This window comes from Triturus cristatus, chromosome 10, assembly GCF_964204655.1.
Source record: "Triturus cristatus chromosome 10, aTriCri1.1, whole genome shotgun sequence".
Taxonomy (NCBI): domain Eukaryota; kingdom Metazoa; phylum Chordata; class Amphibia; order Caudata; family Salamandridae; genus Triturus; species Triturus cristatus.
In genome coordinates, this window is record NC_140593.1 from 539,528,033 (window position 1) to 539,543,302 (window position 15,270).

Below are 15,270 nucleotides of genomic sequence, written 5' to 3' on the forward strand. Positions count from 1 at the left end.
GACTGGTCTTAATAATGACCACAAATGACAGGTTTTATTTACACCCTTGTCAATGTACTTATTTTTTCCAACTTTTAATGAACGATTGGATATGTCCACACTCTACATCGCCCGTTTTCGAACCTACAGACTGCCACAGCTCTGGGGATAACTCTGACACCACAATATGAAGTATATTCTCACTGCCACTTGAATGTGTAGAGAACGTAAAATGTAAAACGAGTCCAACAAAAAAAACTGTTGGCAACACCCCCCAACTTGTTCCAGATTGTGTGCAGCCGGAGGCATACAATGTATGTTAACATATGAAGGGCTCAACGCGAGCAAACACTGATTACTCAAATCCCTGCCAAGCAAATCTTTTGTCCAATGGGGTGCACTAATCCAAAAGTCTGGAATCAGCAGGGCCCGGCGCGCGGCCTTTCTGTCTATCCAGCAAATGCTCCAAAGCCTCTGTGGCAGCCTCTTTGTTAGGTAGGTCTCGCGAGGCCGGCTCGCGCCCGGCCGGACATATATATTGGGGTGTCCAACTTTTTCTGACTGTCAGATTGGTTGGCTTCTGCTGCAGCTTGGACGGCGTCCAGTGGAAACATGTCTCAGTATTCCGGAAAAGTGAGTAAAGTGATTGGCGAACGCCTCGCCGTGCTGCTGGACAAAAGGTGGCAGGGACTCTTCGTAATTATTTTGCCTTTTTTTTACTCCCGAGACCGGTTTTTAAAGGCCTTGGAGCAAAGCAGGTAGCCACTCGCAGAGGTGGTTTTGAGTAACTGCGACGGCTGGGCTGGTTTTCCTGATGGCAATGGCCGTGGCCTTTGACCTGGAGCATTCCATTGCTTTATTTTGTCAAAAGTGGCTTTGACGGCTGGAAATATCTCCCGGCCCACGCTTCACACCCGAAGACTGACTTTTTTTTTTAGGAAATTCAAAGCTCGCTGTTGTTTCTCTGAGAATGTTTTCGTGCCCCATCCTGTTCTTTTGGCCATTCTTTTGGGGTGTGACAACTCTCGATAGAATGGTGGTTGCAAAAGAGTGCAAGGCTTCTGAGTTTTCGTAGAGTGTACTGATGAGATGGAACGTTCCATTATTTCTTGGTTACATCATAGATTACATTTTAGTCGACAATTGGCAGAAAGAGTTTATATGACTTTGGAAACATAAGTACTTGTACCAGTATAGAATATTCCTTTCAGTCAGAGCAATACAATGTATTAAAACATAGGATTTAGGTATTTTAAAACTTGACTATCATGGGGTAGAGCCATTATTTTCACATCTTGGGTTTAGGCAAAGATATTGCTGTGCCTGCAAGATTAAAAAAATGTCCTTTGAACATCTGCATCCACAGAACCCATTTGCCGCCCAGAATCAGGGTGCTATTTGTTAGTCTTAATGGATTAACAAATCCACCCTTTGTGGTTCCTAGGTTGATTGAGGCAGTAGATTGGGTCAATCTGAAGTATGGGAGAAGTTCAGGTACATTGTTCAAGTTCAGGGGCCCATTCAAAGTGAAGAGGACTTGTGGTAGATGCCCAGAGGTAGAAAATAGGCGTGCAGCTTTATATAAAAAAAAGAGGAATTGTGAGGGATGAGCCAGGTGTGGATCATGATCATCATAGTGGTGGTTGGATGATGATGACTGATGAGGATATGTTATGGGGGCAGTGCCTATTCAAGTTGTGGACAATAGAGGTACAATGGTGTATGGGCTCGGGATGCTCAAGCTCCGGACCACGGAGGTCCACGAGGCCTAGTTCAAAGCTCACGCAGTTCCCCGGTTTGGTTGAGGGATATTGTCAGGCAAAACAAGCTTATTGAGTGTACTCTTCCTGACTTACTTCTGTTCATTTCTCCATTGTTGTATGTGATTTTCTGTTTCTATTTTCATGTTTGTAGGTTCATATCTTCTGTTATTAAGGGAAGGAGATGTGTTGTGACATCAAGAGTTAAGAATGCTAGTTGAAATGTTTTCTTTGGATCCCTCTTGTCTAGATCTCAGGAGTTTGGTTTGGTGCTGGCCTCCAGGGATCAGCACAGAGGTCCTGTTGCCAACACATTTTATAAAGACAACTTGGATCAGTATATTTCAACGCTTTTGTGTTCTGTGCAGACTGCGGGCCTGCCATAAACTTGTGGGACTTATAGATCTCCTATGCACTAGCCCTACTGCTTTGGTGCACTTCACAGCCCCTCACAATCTATAGAGGGACCAGGCAGGGTTGCCCCTTGTCTACTGTCTCCTCTGCTGTTTGCTCTTGCCACAGAGCCTTTGGCCACGTGGCTGCGGTCGATTCATCTGCACTGCTGCATTGCATTCCCGGAGAAGCGGGTCCTACTATGATTGCATGCAGACGATATTTTGCTCTTTGTCAAAAACCCAGATATTAACTTCCCTCCCATCATAATAGAAATAATGCGCTTCAGGAAACTGTCAGGCATCGGTATTAATTGGGGGGAATCAGAGGTGTGCCACTCACTGATGCCTTGGTTCAAACACAACTGGCCTACCCCTTGTATTGGAGGGAGGCATTGGTCCGCTATTTGGGCATTTTTATGAATTGGAGAAAGCAGCAGATTCTGCAGGAAAATAATGGTCCGCTGCTAGATAGACTCGGTGACCAGGGGGAGCGCTGGGTCTCGCTGCCGCTATCCATGGCTGGCAGAGAGGCTCTCATTAAAATGATCATGCCACTAGAGCTATTGTATTTATTAATTAACATCACTGTCACAATTTCTTTGGCAGGGTTAAATCACTGCTCATCAGACTGCTATGTGGGGACGTAATTCCAGGTTCCCATGGCAGACTCTGACGCCTCCGCATGACAGGGGAAGTTTGAGGTCCCAGACCTGCAGAGATATTACCACACAGCCCTCATTATGAGGTATACTGGTAACCTCAAGAAACAGGGCACCCCTCTTGCTTATAAAAAAAGATCAAATAACGGTTGAAAAGATAGGCACTAGTGTTATGTTACAAATACCGTTACCGACACACTTGATCCACATGGTTTGGCGCACTAATTGTTTGATATGGACCATGGTCGAGGCGGATGGCGCAGTACCGTAATATTCGCATGATATCCCCATTTTGGAAAATCCGGGTATACCTACTTCACTAGATAAAGGGTTCCAAACTAGGCTTGCGATAGCTGCGCTGCGGACTCTTGGGCAAATATTTGTAGCCAAAAGTTCCTGTCCTACAAACAATATGGGGAGGGGCAGACACTGACCACTCTGGATAGATTTGATTACCTCAGAATTAGACATGCTGTTAGGTCGAGGTGGCAGTGGTCCTGACAAACCAGACGAGTTCACCCCGCTCACTCAGATGATTAGAGATCCTGGGGGTTAAAGATGGGTGGTTCCAGGTTATTGTAACAGCTGTTTGATGCTGGCCAACATGTAGCCCCATATATGGCATTGGGGAAGTAGGAAACGGATACAGGGGAAGGGATCCAATCCGAGGTCTGGAAATACTGTTGCATGTAAGCAAAAGACGTTTCCATCAACTACCATCATAAGCTCCTCCATTTTAAATTCCTAAACAGATTGCACTGATCCCCTGCTGTGCCACACAGAATGGACCCAGACAGAGCCTCCTATTGCACACAATGGTGAGCCGACCCGGCGGGTTTCTTCCACCTGGCACGGGAATGCCCGCAGGTAGAGCTGTACTCATCTGAGACCGCACACGTCATTGGTGATATTGTTGGCTTTTCAGTTGGCTGCACCCCCAGAGTATTGCTACTGGGTTATGTCATGGATTTTCCTGCCACAGAGCGTAAGCTAGTGGCTGCCCTGCGTACGTTTGCGAAGAGCTGACTCCTGAAGATGTTGACGAAAGTTCCAGCCCCTAGGATTGCAGACCGGCTACGTATGGGGGAGAATGGTCTCAGACTTTGCTGCTATGCAGATTCCAGAGGTCAGACCCAAGGACATATGGGCCTGGCTCAGACAATACCTCCTTCAACAAGGCCCAGTGGCCAATAGGACAGATGAATGCCTGCTGCAGTGCCGGAATGGGCTGTAAATTATAGCTAGATAGATCACTCATACAGGGCCCGGGTTAACCGGAACCAGCTTGACCCTTGGGGACACCCCGCTGCGCTGGTGATGCCTGAAACATGCCTCTGTGGTCCCTGCTGCTGTACCGGTTCTTCTTATCTGTATTATGGCAGATATGAGGCTGCTTCCTCACACTTGAACCTGGGTTGCCCGAGAGTCGTTTATGGATAATGATGAATACTGAATCCACTGTCTTGTTTTGCAAGACCTAATAAAAGTGCTATAAAAACATTAGAGCACTTTCATCATAAGAGTTATACTATTATGCAAGCATAAAAAATAAAAACAAAAATAATATACCTGCAAAAGCACAATGTGTATGTCAATTGCATGGACTTTTTAAAGTAAAGCCCACTGCATTTCTCACATGTTTCAGATCTAATCTAGTGCTTCTGAGCAGTGCCTGTCTTTTGTACCAAGCTAACACAAAGGCTATTGTTTCTTGTTGAAGGGGGAAGGAGTGGGCGCTGGCACCTGTCCCCCGATCGATTAAAAAACAGAATGATTCTTGAAACTATCAGTTTTATTTTTATTTCACTTCATGCAGCTGCAGTACCGCGCTCGTCCACGTGGAGCATGTGTCGCCATTGAGCAGGCCCCGGAAAGATCTCCCTGGGAGCTCTGATTGTTTTCACACAACACATGGCGGTCACGTTGCAGATACACGCTCCCCCTGTGGTTTGACGTCTGACCCCTGCTCGTCGCCTTTCTGTTAAAAAACACAGTGCCTGACATCACTTTGCCTCGGCTGGAACAAGCTAGCGCTAACCAAATACAGATGCCATCTGATAGTTGCGATGGCGGTGCCGCTAGACTACCGACTTTGTTTGCAGTGATAGAATTTCAGCAAGAAATATAGCACGTATTAAAAAATATGGATTTTCAGCCTCTTCTCGTCTCCATTCTGGCACCTGTGCAAACAAAACATTGAGCAAATAATTCTAAAGACAAGTTAGAGAAGAGGCCTATAACATGAATTTCATTTAAATTCGGGTTTTATGAACCACAGATGGGTGCTGTGTGTGTTTCTTGCTCTGTGGTAAGGATAGCGATATATGGTGACCCTGGGTGTGTTTCCACTACACTTTTTATATTAAAACGGAGTCTGACTCAGAATGCAATTTGTGGATTTTCAGTGTCTTCATACATACATTGTTTTTTTAGGTAGAGCTTAAAACAGTTTTTTGCCTTTTCCAAGGACAGCAAACAACAGTTGTAACTTTTTATCCAATTTGATGATACTCAATTTATCCATCAAAGAATGTTGAAAAACTGAGGACTTTGTTGGAGCTGACACCTTTGACCTAAATCAGATGGATGTCAATAGTGTTTCATTTGGTCAGACTCGTGCTTATGAAGCCAGTCGGAATTGGTTTGAGTCAGTCACATTAAAGTTGCTTTTAAGAGGTACAAAAACAGGAAAACTACTCAATTTCCTCACAAAACTCAGAGACCTATTTACAAAAAAGTCACACAGTGCCAGGGCCGGACTGGAAACCGAAACCAGCCCTGGCAAACTGCTCGTCCGGCCCCCCTCCGGGGGATGGGGGAGGGGTGCAGCCGAGCTGTTTGCTAAGGCCGGTTTCAGCTGATTTTGTTACCGGGGGCCGATCTTGCCGGCCCCGGTAACAAAAATGACCCGCCAGGGGCCCCAAACCGGCCCCCACACTGGCAGCCCACCGGGTAAACGCCCGGTGCCCACTACGGCCAGTCCGGCCCTGCACAGTGCAGCGCAGTAAGTCACCTTGCTGCGCTGTGTGACAGGAAACGGGCAGGAATGTGCCTTATCTTAGGCATTGCGGCGCAATCCTGCCCCTACTCCAGTGATGCCGCACTTTTGGCAGCCTAGCGCCAACGCAGGCACCCTTGCAGTCCATGCAGGATTGTTTTTGTGCAGAAAAGGGCACCTTCCTGCACAAAAACAATCCTGAGAGGCATATTTCTTTTTCCATCTGTGCTGCAGAATGCAGCACACATACAAAGAAGAAGTAACGAGGAGAAATAAAGATATTTCTCCTCGTTACACCTCTCCTGGGAAAGCGTATCTTTTTGGTGCATTTACAGGCCTACCAGTTCAGGTAAATCTGGGAATGTGTCAAAAACGATGAGAGTTGCGTAAGAATAGCCCCGATAGTCTGCTTCCATGCTCCCTGGACTAAGTGAAAGATGAATGTATAATCCTGAGACTTGATCTCCAATTGTGGCCTCCATTCATAGCGTATATTGTGTTTCCTGCATAAGTCACTATACCTCACTCTACCTCATTTCCTCAGCCAGAAAACACAGGCGTTCTAAGAGACAGGCCATTCCTCAATTAACAAAAATTGGGCATATTTATAAAAGTTCTAACAAACCCTCTTGTCTAGTATGGCCTCTGGCCCACACTTAATTCCTGGTTGCAAGCTTATGTGAATTTTGAAAAAAGGTCAAGAGAATTGGAAGAAAGGGACAAAATAAATACAAACATTGAGCTTGAGTATTTTCAGTTATGGGAAATCTCATAACATGTACAACAAAGTCCAAGTGCTGTTTTGACTCTTTATGATATCAAAAAGATCTGGTTTGCTATTACTCTTTTATACAATAAACCTATCCCTCTAACCTTTATACATAATGCCATCTGATTCCGGACTCAAAGATCTACATAAAAGGCATCAGCCCTCTGTTTATTTCACCTTTTGTTGTACAAAACTATACATCTGATTATGGTTCTGAGACATAGGATTTGCAGTTTGGAATCCCATCTTGGGTCTCATCTCCCATCATGTCTAGGTTTAACTACACTTGTATGGGACATAAGCAGCTGGCCTGTTCCTGAACCATAATACTTGCTCCTCTCTTGTTCCAGATCGTGTTCTATGAAGGGAAATGCTTTACAGGCAGGAAGCTGGAAGTCTTCGGCGACTGCGACAACTTTCAGGACAGGGGTTTCATGAACCGAGTGAACTCTATCCGTGTTGAGAGCGGAGCCTGGACCTGTTTTGACCACCCCGACTTCCGAGGCCAGCAGTATATCCTGGAGCGTGGGGAATATCCTGACTTTCACCGCTGGAACGGGCATAATGACCACATGGGATCAGCACGACCAGTCAGAATGGTAAGAAAGATATATTTGCAAGACCTTTGTGTGCTCTTTGGCAATGGAAGTTATACTTACCCTACCATGTCACTCAGTTCACATAGATCAAACAATCCCAACATAAAAACACTCACTGTCTGTTTCAGTTGTGGAGACCAAGAACCTCACATTAAAAGCAGCAGTAGATTCTTGTGTTCAGTTATTTACAGTGCTTACTTTGTAAAAAATTAAGCGCCGGGGCACTTCTCAGAGGGCCACTGCAGCCCACACCAAGCATTGCCCCTGCCAGTACTGCCAATGAGAGTACCAACATAACACCCAACCATTGCACTCCTACAATTGTGACAATTCAGACTATTTCAGGCCACACAAAGCTATAATAATGGTGTGAGAGGCTGGTATTATTCTTTTTCAATGCGATTTGACTAATAAACACATTTGTTGTGCTCATCTTAAATTAAACAGACAGCACCACCATGTGGTTCTCTGTCAGTAGAGCTGGAGCTGACAATTAAGTGCCGGTGCCGAGCACCGGAAACCACCGGCTCAAATTAAACACTGCAGTTACAGATTTTTAAGATGGTCACCTAATTCTGCGCTTACCCATCATCTATCATTCTTGTACGGAGGATTTCACACCTAGTTCTTTCTCTCTCTCCTTCTCTCTCACACTCACTTACACACACACACAGATGCACGTGCGCACACACACAATACTAAATTCCCCTCCCCTGCAGGCACAGTATATTTAATATTGCTTTGTGCCTTTCCCCACATGCCAGACAATTAAGAGCCTTATGGTGAGAGAAGTGGTGATCTCATGGGTATGCTTGTTTGTTTTAGGGCAGTTCTCTTCTTCAGGCCCTTCTGCCAAATGTCATACAATACACACATTTGACTGCGTAATGCTGCTTTACAATAATTCTAAATTTAAGTCACTTATAGATTCTTTTAGAGTCCCACATTAATTCCAGGTTAATACCAAGAAGCAGAAATATCTGTACTAAACAACATTATTACAGGATTATGGTTACAGTGCAAAACAGACAGGAATAACATCTGCTAGTCCATGTGCAAAATGCTTTATCACATGATTTTCCCTAGCCTATTGCTTGTGGTAACCATTCACTCACAGGATTTAATTGATTGGGTGTAGAATCACCACGCGCCTCTGCATTTACAGTAATAGCGTAATTGTTGAAAATTGTGATAAGCTCTTGGCTGCACTTTTCTAATGATAATGAAGAGTTTTGAATCCTAGATAACATTTTTCAGGCCTTATTGTTCAACCCACCACTAATGGCTAACATTAAAACCTCATAAATCTGATAACTTTTCATGTGCTTGTCACATTGTAGGAAACCAGATTGTTAAACTATGGGAGAGAAAGGCCACCATCATGATATAGGCTGTGCTCCCATGAAGTCAAAACATTCAAATTCCTAATAAGTAAACAGGTTTCTGCAAGGAATCCCTAGCTTCTGTTGGTTGATTGGCACAAGCATCAAACTTTTCCTGAGAGAAAATTGCAAACCAAAACAACAACACAGTTAAAAAATAAGAAAGGTAGAATTATCAAACCAAATTAGTTAAAAGAACAAAATGAAGAAAATTCGATGTAGGGATGAGTGTTTATTAAAATACCAAAATCATCCCATAAGAAACAATGGGAACGAAATAACATGTATATACATGGATTGCCTTTGACTGGGACCTAGGCACTTTCTGAAGCGGACCAGGTTTGGGGCGATGGAGCGAAATTAGCAACTTGGTATTGTTCACCACAATTAAGATTTATGGTAGTCTGGGATTTAGGCTGGTCAGCTTGTGAGGTCAAACCTAGGTGCTTTGTATCAGTCAAAGGTTTTACCTTCAGACTTTGAAATGTTTCTTATAGTTGGAAATCTTTAATGGGACACACAACACATTGTGTATACTTGTAAGTGAACTGTATGCATCCAACACTTAAGAAAGCAAAAATGAAGCACTTTTTTTTATAATTCTGAAGTGTGCTGGACATAAAGGTTTTAATAGGATCAAAACAAATCAAGACACTTACTTGGTGATGCACAAATAATAAATATTCATAGAAACCCGATTTCCACACATAATTTGTGTGCTTTATACTTGTATCAGTAAAACTGTACGTCTGTGCAAATTTAGTGGCCATTTCAAAGGAAAATGTACGGTCTGTAAATGACAATGTGCTACCACACAGTGCTTTAGTTACGTAAAAAATCACTCCGTCTCATATCCATTAAAGGTAGGTGGGCCATGAAAGTTTCTTGTTCTGAAAAGTGGGTTGTGGTTCTAAAAGGTTTGAGAACCACTGCCTTAGATGAATCAATATACATTTTCCATACTTTCTTCTCTTGTCTCAAAGTGTTGCCTTACCCTAGAATGACCTGTCCCTCAGTTCTTTAGATAAGAGCTTTTCAGGATGGCAGCCCTAAACTTGCTTTGTTTTCCACTCTCCTACCCCCTCCAAAAGCAGTCAACTCCAGCCCATCCCCCAGGGGATCAAAGCCCCCATGGTCGAAGGCGCCTTTGGTCTGTTATGACTGTAAGGGAGGTGTCTCCTAGCATCTATTGACATGTGGATATGATCTTGGAGAGAAATGCAAGGCAGGAAGACGTTTGCATGGAGAAAGCTTTGAAACTGGTCACCTGACCACCTCTCATGAGGGACAATAGGGCGTGACAACCTATAATTAATCTTGAGCCCCATTAGAGATAATTGAAGGGAGATGATTGTGCCACCTGAGCACGCTGGTAAAATGTTGAGGCAGAAGTGTGATAATCCTAGAAAATTACGTTTTGCAGTGTAGGTAATACCATAATATTTATGAATTGTTTTTTATTTTCCCTAATTACTTAAATTAATGTGCATGATGAGGCTTCTAGGCATTTCCCAAAATAAGTTAGTCAACATATCTTTTAAAATACTGATGTCACTTTTAAGCGCTACTAACACAAACATGATTCTAAATCAAGGTTATCTGTATGGTTGCAAAAAAATAATTATTTCATTTTACAGGGTTTAGCACTGGGCAACTGAGCATACCTTTTCAATTTTCTTTTACAGATGCATTGGAAAGTGGTAAATCTATTATTAAAAGTAAAAATCATGGTAACGTTTTTACTTTTTACACACCAGCCCACAGTGTATTACCATATGGTTGTGTTCAAGCCCATGTTATGGGTTGTGCTCCAAGTTTGAGTAGAGAAAGTTTTCTTTGCAAGCTCACATTAGACTTTGGGGGCCTAATTTATGAGAAGTGACGCATCACTGCGTGAAAGCAGCGATGCGTCACTTCTCATAGCGCTCTCCTTGCGACATGCTGGATGCGTCATATTTACTGTATGACGCATCATGTTGCAAGGAGTTACAGATACGTCAGTATTCCTGACGTATCTGTAGGCGCAAAAGTGACGCATTGCTGGAGTGTGTCACAAAAGTGACGCAACTCCAGCAATGTGTCCTTTCACAAGGGGCAAGCCCCATGTGAAAGGGCCTGCTTCAGTCTTATGCCTGCTGTGAGGCAGGCGTAAGAAATTGACGCATTTGCACCCTAGAAGTGGCCCAGTGAAATCTCGTAGATTTCACTGTGTCACTTCTACGAGGCTTACTTAATGTGGGAACGCCCACCCTGCATACATTATACCTGACGTAGGTACAATGTAGCGCAGGGGTTTACAAAGTGACGCATCTGCTTAGATGCGTCACTTTGTGAATCGGGCGCAACAGGAGGCATGTTTTACGCCACCGATGCGTCACAAAAAGTAAAGCAACGGAAGCGCAAAACTGTCGCAAGGCCTCATAAATAAGGCCCTGGATTTTTAAGCTACATGTACCATTTGTGCGTACTTTACAGCGGACTTACTCAAAGGTCGACCATACCAATTAAAATATAAAAGTGGTGCCATGTATAGGGAATGGGACATGCAGTTGGAAGAGGTGTTGCAGGTCCCAGCTGCCCAGGTGTCAAAATACCAGTTGGCCTGAGTCCAAGAATAGAGAGGAAAAAGTTCTCTTTTGTACACACACGACAACAGTCATTTTTATAATATTGTGACTTGTGTTTCATCAAAGCACAAACAATGTTATACAAATTCAAAAGTGATATGTCTGAAGCTGCAATGCTACCTAGGGCTGACCAAAAAGCAACACCTAATACTTGTTAGCGACAGCATTCTTTATATGTTAGTTACTCTTTCAAATATGATCTTTTACTTTCTGAATGTAATATTCGGCAAGAATGAGCAGGTGTTTGCCCTTCATCTCTCTCAGACTTTCAGTCTTTACAGGCTTTTATACTAGAGTCATTCTGTGATCATTGTATACACGTCCCTTGAAAATAGTGCCTATGTGGGAAAGGAGAATTCTCACAAACCTGGCTGGAAAAATAATGCCTGTTTCTTAATACTGTTCTCCAAATTAAAGGTAGCCATTTGCTACTATTATGCAATTAAAACTACTTTTTAAGACTCTCGAAATGGATGAAATGTTGAATCAGCATAAATTTGTTAATATAGTGAGCTATGTCCGCAGCTATGATGTATCCAAATGCATTCAAATCCAAATGCAGGTGCATAGACTTCCATTCTTCTATGGTTGATAAAACAATATGTATAAGTTTAAGCATAGTAATAACTGTTACTTACAGACTTTAAATGAAGTCACTAATTCAGCTTGCAACAATTTTGAGGTGATCAAATAGGCAGGAGTCCAGCCATTAACCTGTCTGTTTCTTTCAGCATGGCGAGCACTACCGACTTGAACTCTTCGAGGGCTGCAACTTCACTGGCCAGTGCATGGAGTTCTGTGAAGACTGCCCATTCCTGCAAGGGCGGGGCTGGAACAAGAACTGCGTGAATGCGCTCAAAGTCTACGGCGATGGAGCGTAAGTAACTGTCATGCAGATCTGGAACACAACCTTTCTGTTCAATGGGGTGGGGTTAGGGTGACCAGGCATAACGGATTTTGACAGTCATGGGGGCATATTTGCAAGAGGAGTTGCTTCGGTCTTGCACCATGCAAAGTGGTGTAAGCCCAAAATGGAATTTAAGAAGCCACACAAGGAGACCTTGCATGGCCCTGAGTGGCTTCATAAATTTGGAGTAACGCAATGCACCGCAAATCACTGCGTTGCATTCCATGGGAGTTGCGAGGGTGTTCCCACACAATTCCCATGGTTTTGACGTATTCCCAGAATTACCATCACTGTTACACCAGGGAATGCGCCAAAAAGATATGCCTTCTCAGGAGAGTCATAACTAGGAGAAATATCTTTATTTCTCCTCGGTGCTTCCTCTTTCTATGAGTGCTGCATTCTGCCTCTCAAGATTGTTTTTGTGCAGGAAGGTGCCCTTTCCTGCACAAAAACAATTCTGCATGCAACGCAGGCATCCTTGCACCATGGTGCAAGGGTTCATGTGTTGTTGCTAAGCAGCCCATTGTGCACCAGGTTGGGGAAAGGACAGAAAACGGTGCATTCCCGCTCTTTCCCTGTAACGCAGCGCAGCAAGGTGACTTGCCGCGCTGTGTTTCTTTTTTTTAAACATGCCTCCTGGTTTTTAACCATGTATCCCAGTACGTTTCAGGAGATTTTTTCACCTTTTGTCAGTCAGCATTAATGAACAGTATAATTCATTATAATTATTTATGCCACATAAAAATATTACAATGTATTTTCTTAGTGTGGTACACGGTAACTGACGTATCAAGAAATCAATTCTGAAAGCCTAACCTAGAACAAAACTGGCACGTAAAAGAGTGGGAAATGAATGGACCTAAAAACTCAGGATTGCGTTTTCTCATCAGAAGAAGCAGTACAAATACAGGTTGTAAAGGATTAAAAAAAATGAAAGTAGCAAGGCGACGTAAAAATAATGTATTCATTGGGGTGAGTGCCACCTACGGAGCATGAAGAGGATTCTGCAAAATCGAGCGGAATAAAACTTTGTAGTATATTCCTCCTTGTTTATGACTTCTGTTGTGTTGCGTTCTTTTGTTGAATTTTGGCAAATAGTTGTTGATGTCATGCAAAACACTAGGGTTGGATAAGCTCTGGTTTCAGCACCTGTAAACAAGGAAACTAAAACTCATGCTGCCACGCTTTTCTTATTCTTAGATTTTCCATGAGCGTCACAACAGTGCAAAAATGGTGGATGCTGTGGAAAATAGTAAACACTATTTTCACAGTTTTCAGAATGATTCTTTCTCCATGGTCGCACCTTGCTATATTGGCATATGTTTAGGTTGTCAGTTAACCATAGCTCTGTTGTCAAACATAATTCTTATTAACAAAACTTTGGATAAGGACAAAGATCCTTTCCAGAGTAGTGGCCATATTAGGATCAGGCACAACATAATCATATTATTTCTCTATACAGTGTCGCAGTTGGTCGAAATCTTGACCACCTTCTTGCTATCTTTCATATAGCGATGATGAAATATGGTTATTCAGTCCAAATTTTACATTCCCACTTCCCAGGACCCAGATCTGCTTCAGCACAACTGGTTATATGGACTGTCGAACATGTTTTAGAGGATTTTGTAACACATAAAGACAATGTCAGTACCATGTGTCTAAATCTTTGGGTCACTAGTCTGTGAAGAAAAGAAGGGCCACTTACTGCCCATATCGACATGTTATAACTCAGTGTCAGAGAAACGCACGTGGCACCATCAGTTTACCTCTGATCCCATATACAGTGGACTGCAATTGGCAACCTTTGTATGGATGAGACTACGACTAGCTAAAGTTGTTAAAGCTGGCAGCAAAAATGCCTCTGGTTCATGAATGTCGAATGGTAAGAAATAATTCTGGCTACCGATAGGCCAACCACTTTCCCTCAATGATTTCTTTACAACATGAATGATATCTGTAACTAACATGGCTGCCTCTTAGTAACAACCTTGCTCACATGTTTGACACAGAATTGTTTAGGAATCTGTGTCTCATCGTAACTTGTATGATTTTGGCAAGGGCTACTGTCAGTTGGTTAACCACAGTCTGATGTCATTGCTATATGATTTAGAGTGAACATGCACGTGGAGTGGGCAGGGAGTGATTGTAAAGTGGGGTGGATGGGACATTTCAGCCTGGATTTCTCATCACTGTTTGTCTGATGCTGTCCAGTTTGATTCTCTGATCACTGTTGAATTCTGACTGTTTTCTCTCTTTAGCTGGGTGCTGTACGAAGAGCCCAACTACCGCGGGCGCATGTACATAGTGGAACGGGGAGACTACCGCAGCTTTAACGAATGGCAGGGCCAGAATGCCAACATCCAGTCCATAAGACGAGTCGTGAACTACTTTTAACAAAGCTGGTTGGATACAGAACGACATTCCTGTGGACACTGGAGTGTGCAGCAACTTTTACCTCTTGTCACTGAACACATGGAATAAATTCTTAAACTAATATTTTTTGGCTGGTGATTTTTATGAGAAGCTTCTTGGCACGAATTTGAATTGAAACCCGTGACTTCTGGGCTGGGTCCAATCAATCCCTGCCTCAGTAGGAAAAAATTCACAACATGTCACTACAAATCAGGCATTGTTTTTATGAAATCTTCTCTGTCTATGTCTACACTGCTTTAATAGAGAGTGAATATTAGGCAGTTACAGCCACAATCTGTAGTGTATGCCCCTGGTAACAGACTGAAACAGCACTGAAATTGCCTTTGCACCACACACAGTATCTCACTGAGACAAAGAGCTTATAGACATAGCTCATCAGTGGGAGAGAATGCATCTTCAATATCTCCAGTACTTGCCTGCTCTCCCCCCAATTTTAATGGGGTACATAGTTATACCGCACACACTGAGAAATATTGGCAATGGTTATGTTATTTTGATTTGTATATCGCACTAATCACCTGAAGGGGATCCAAGCACTTGGGCAACGTGTGTAGGTGTGTGGTCCCAAGGTGCTTATATGAAGAGCCAGGTCTTCAGCTTCTTGCCGAACTCAAAAAGTGAGGAGGAGGCTTGATGTGTCGAGGGAGGTTGTTCCATGACTTGGGTATGATGTAGGAGAATGAGCGACCTCCAGTTTTCCTTTTACAGATGTGGGGAGTGTGTGCGAGTGAGAGTGAGGCAGAGCATAGGTGTCTGGTGGGT

At 43.3% G+C, this 15,270-nt stretch overlaps 1 protein-coding gene across 1 annotated transcript; it reads left to right on the top strand.

Moving 5' to 3' along the window:
* The first annotated feature begins 465 nt into the window (after nucleotides 1-465).
* CRYGN (crystallin gamma N) lies at nucleotides 466-14,569 on the top strand. The gene is made up of 4 exons (XM_085630123.1): nucleotides 466-612; nucleotides 6,911-7,159; nucleotides 11,900-12,045; nucleotides 14,334-14,569. The coding sequence occupies exons 1-4, from the start codon at nucleotides 592-594 to the stop codon at nucleotides 14,467-14,469; spliced, it is 552 nt and encodes a 183-aa protein (XP_085486249.1). The 5' UTR covers nucleotides 466-591; the 3' UTR covers nucleotides 14,470-14,569.
* Nucleotides 14,570-15,270: the final 701 nt, after the last annotated feature.

Coding starts and splice junctions, on each gene's coding strand:
- CRYGN (XM_085630123.1), top strand. CDS start 592: ATGTCTCAGTATTCCGGAAAA. Junction 7,160..11,899: donor CAGCACGACCAGTCAGAATG/GTAAGAAAGATA, acceptor TGTTTCTTTCAG/CATGGCGAGCACTACCGACT. Junction 12,046..14,333: donor AAAGTCTACGGCGATGGAGC/GTAAGTAACTGT, acceptor TTCTCTCTTTAG/CTGGGTGCTGTACGAAGAGC.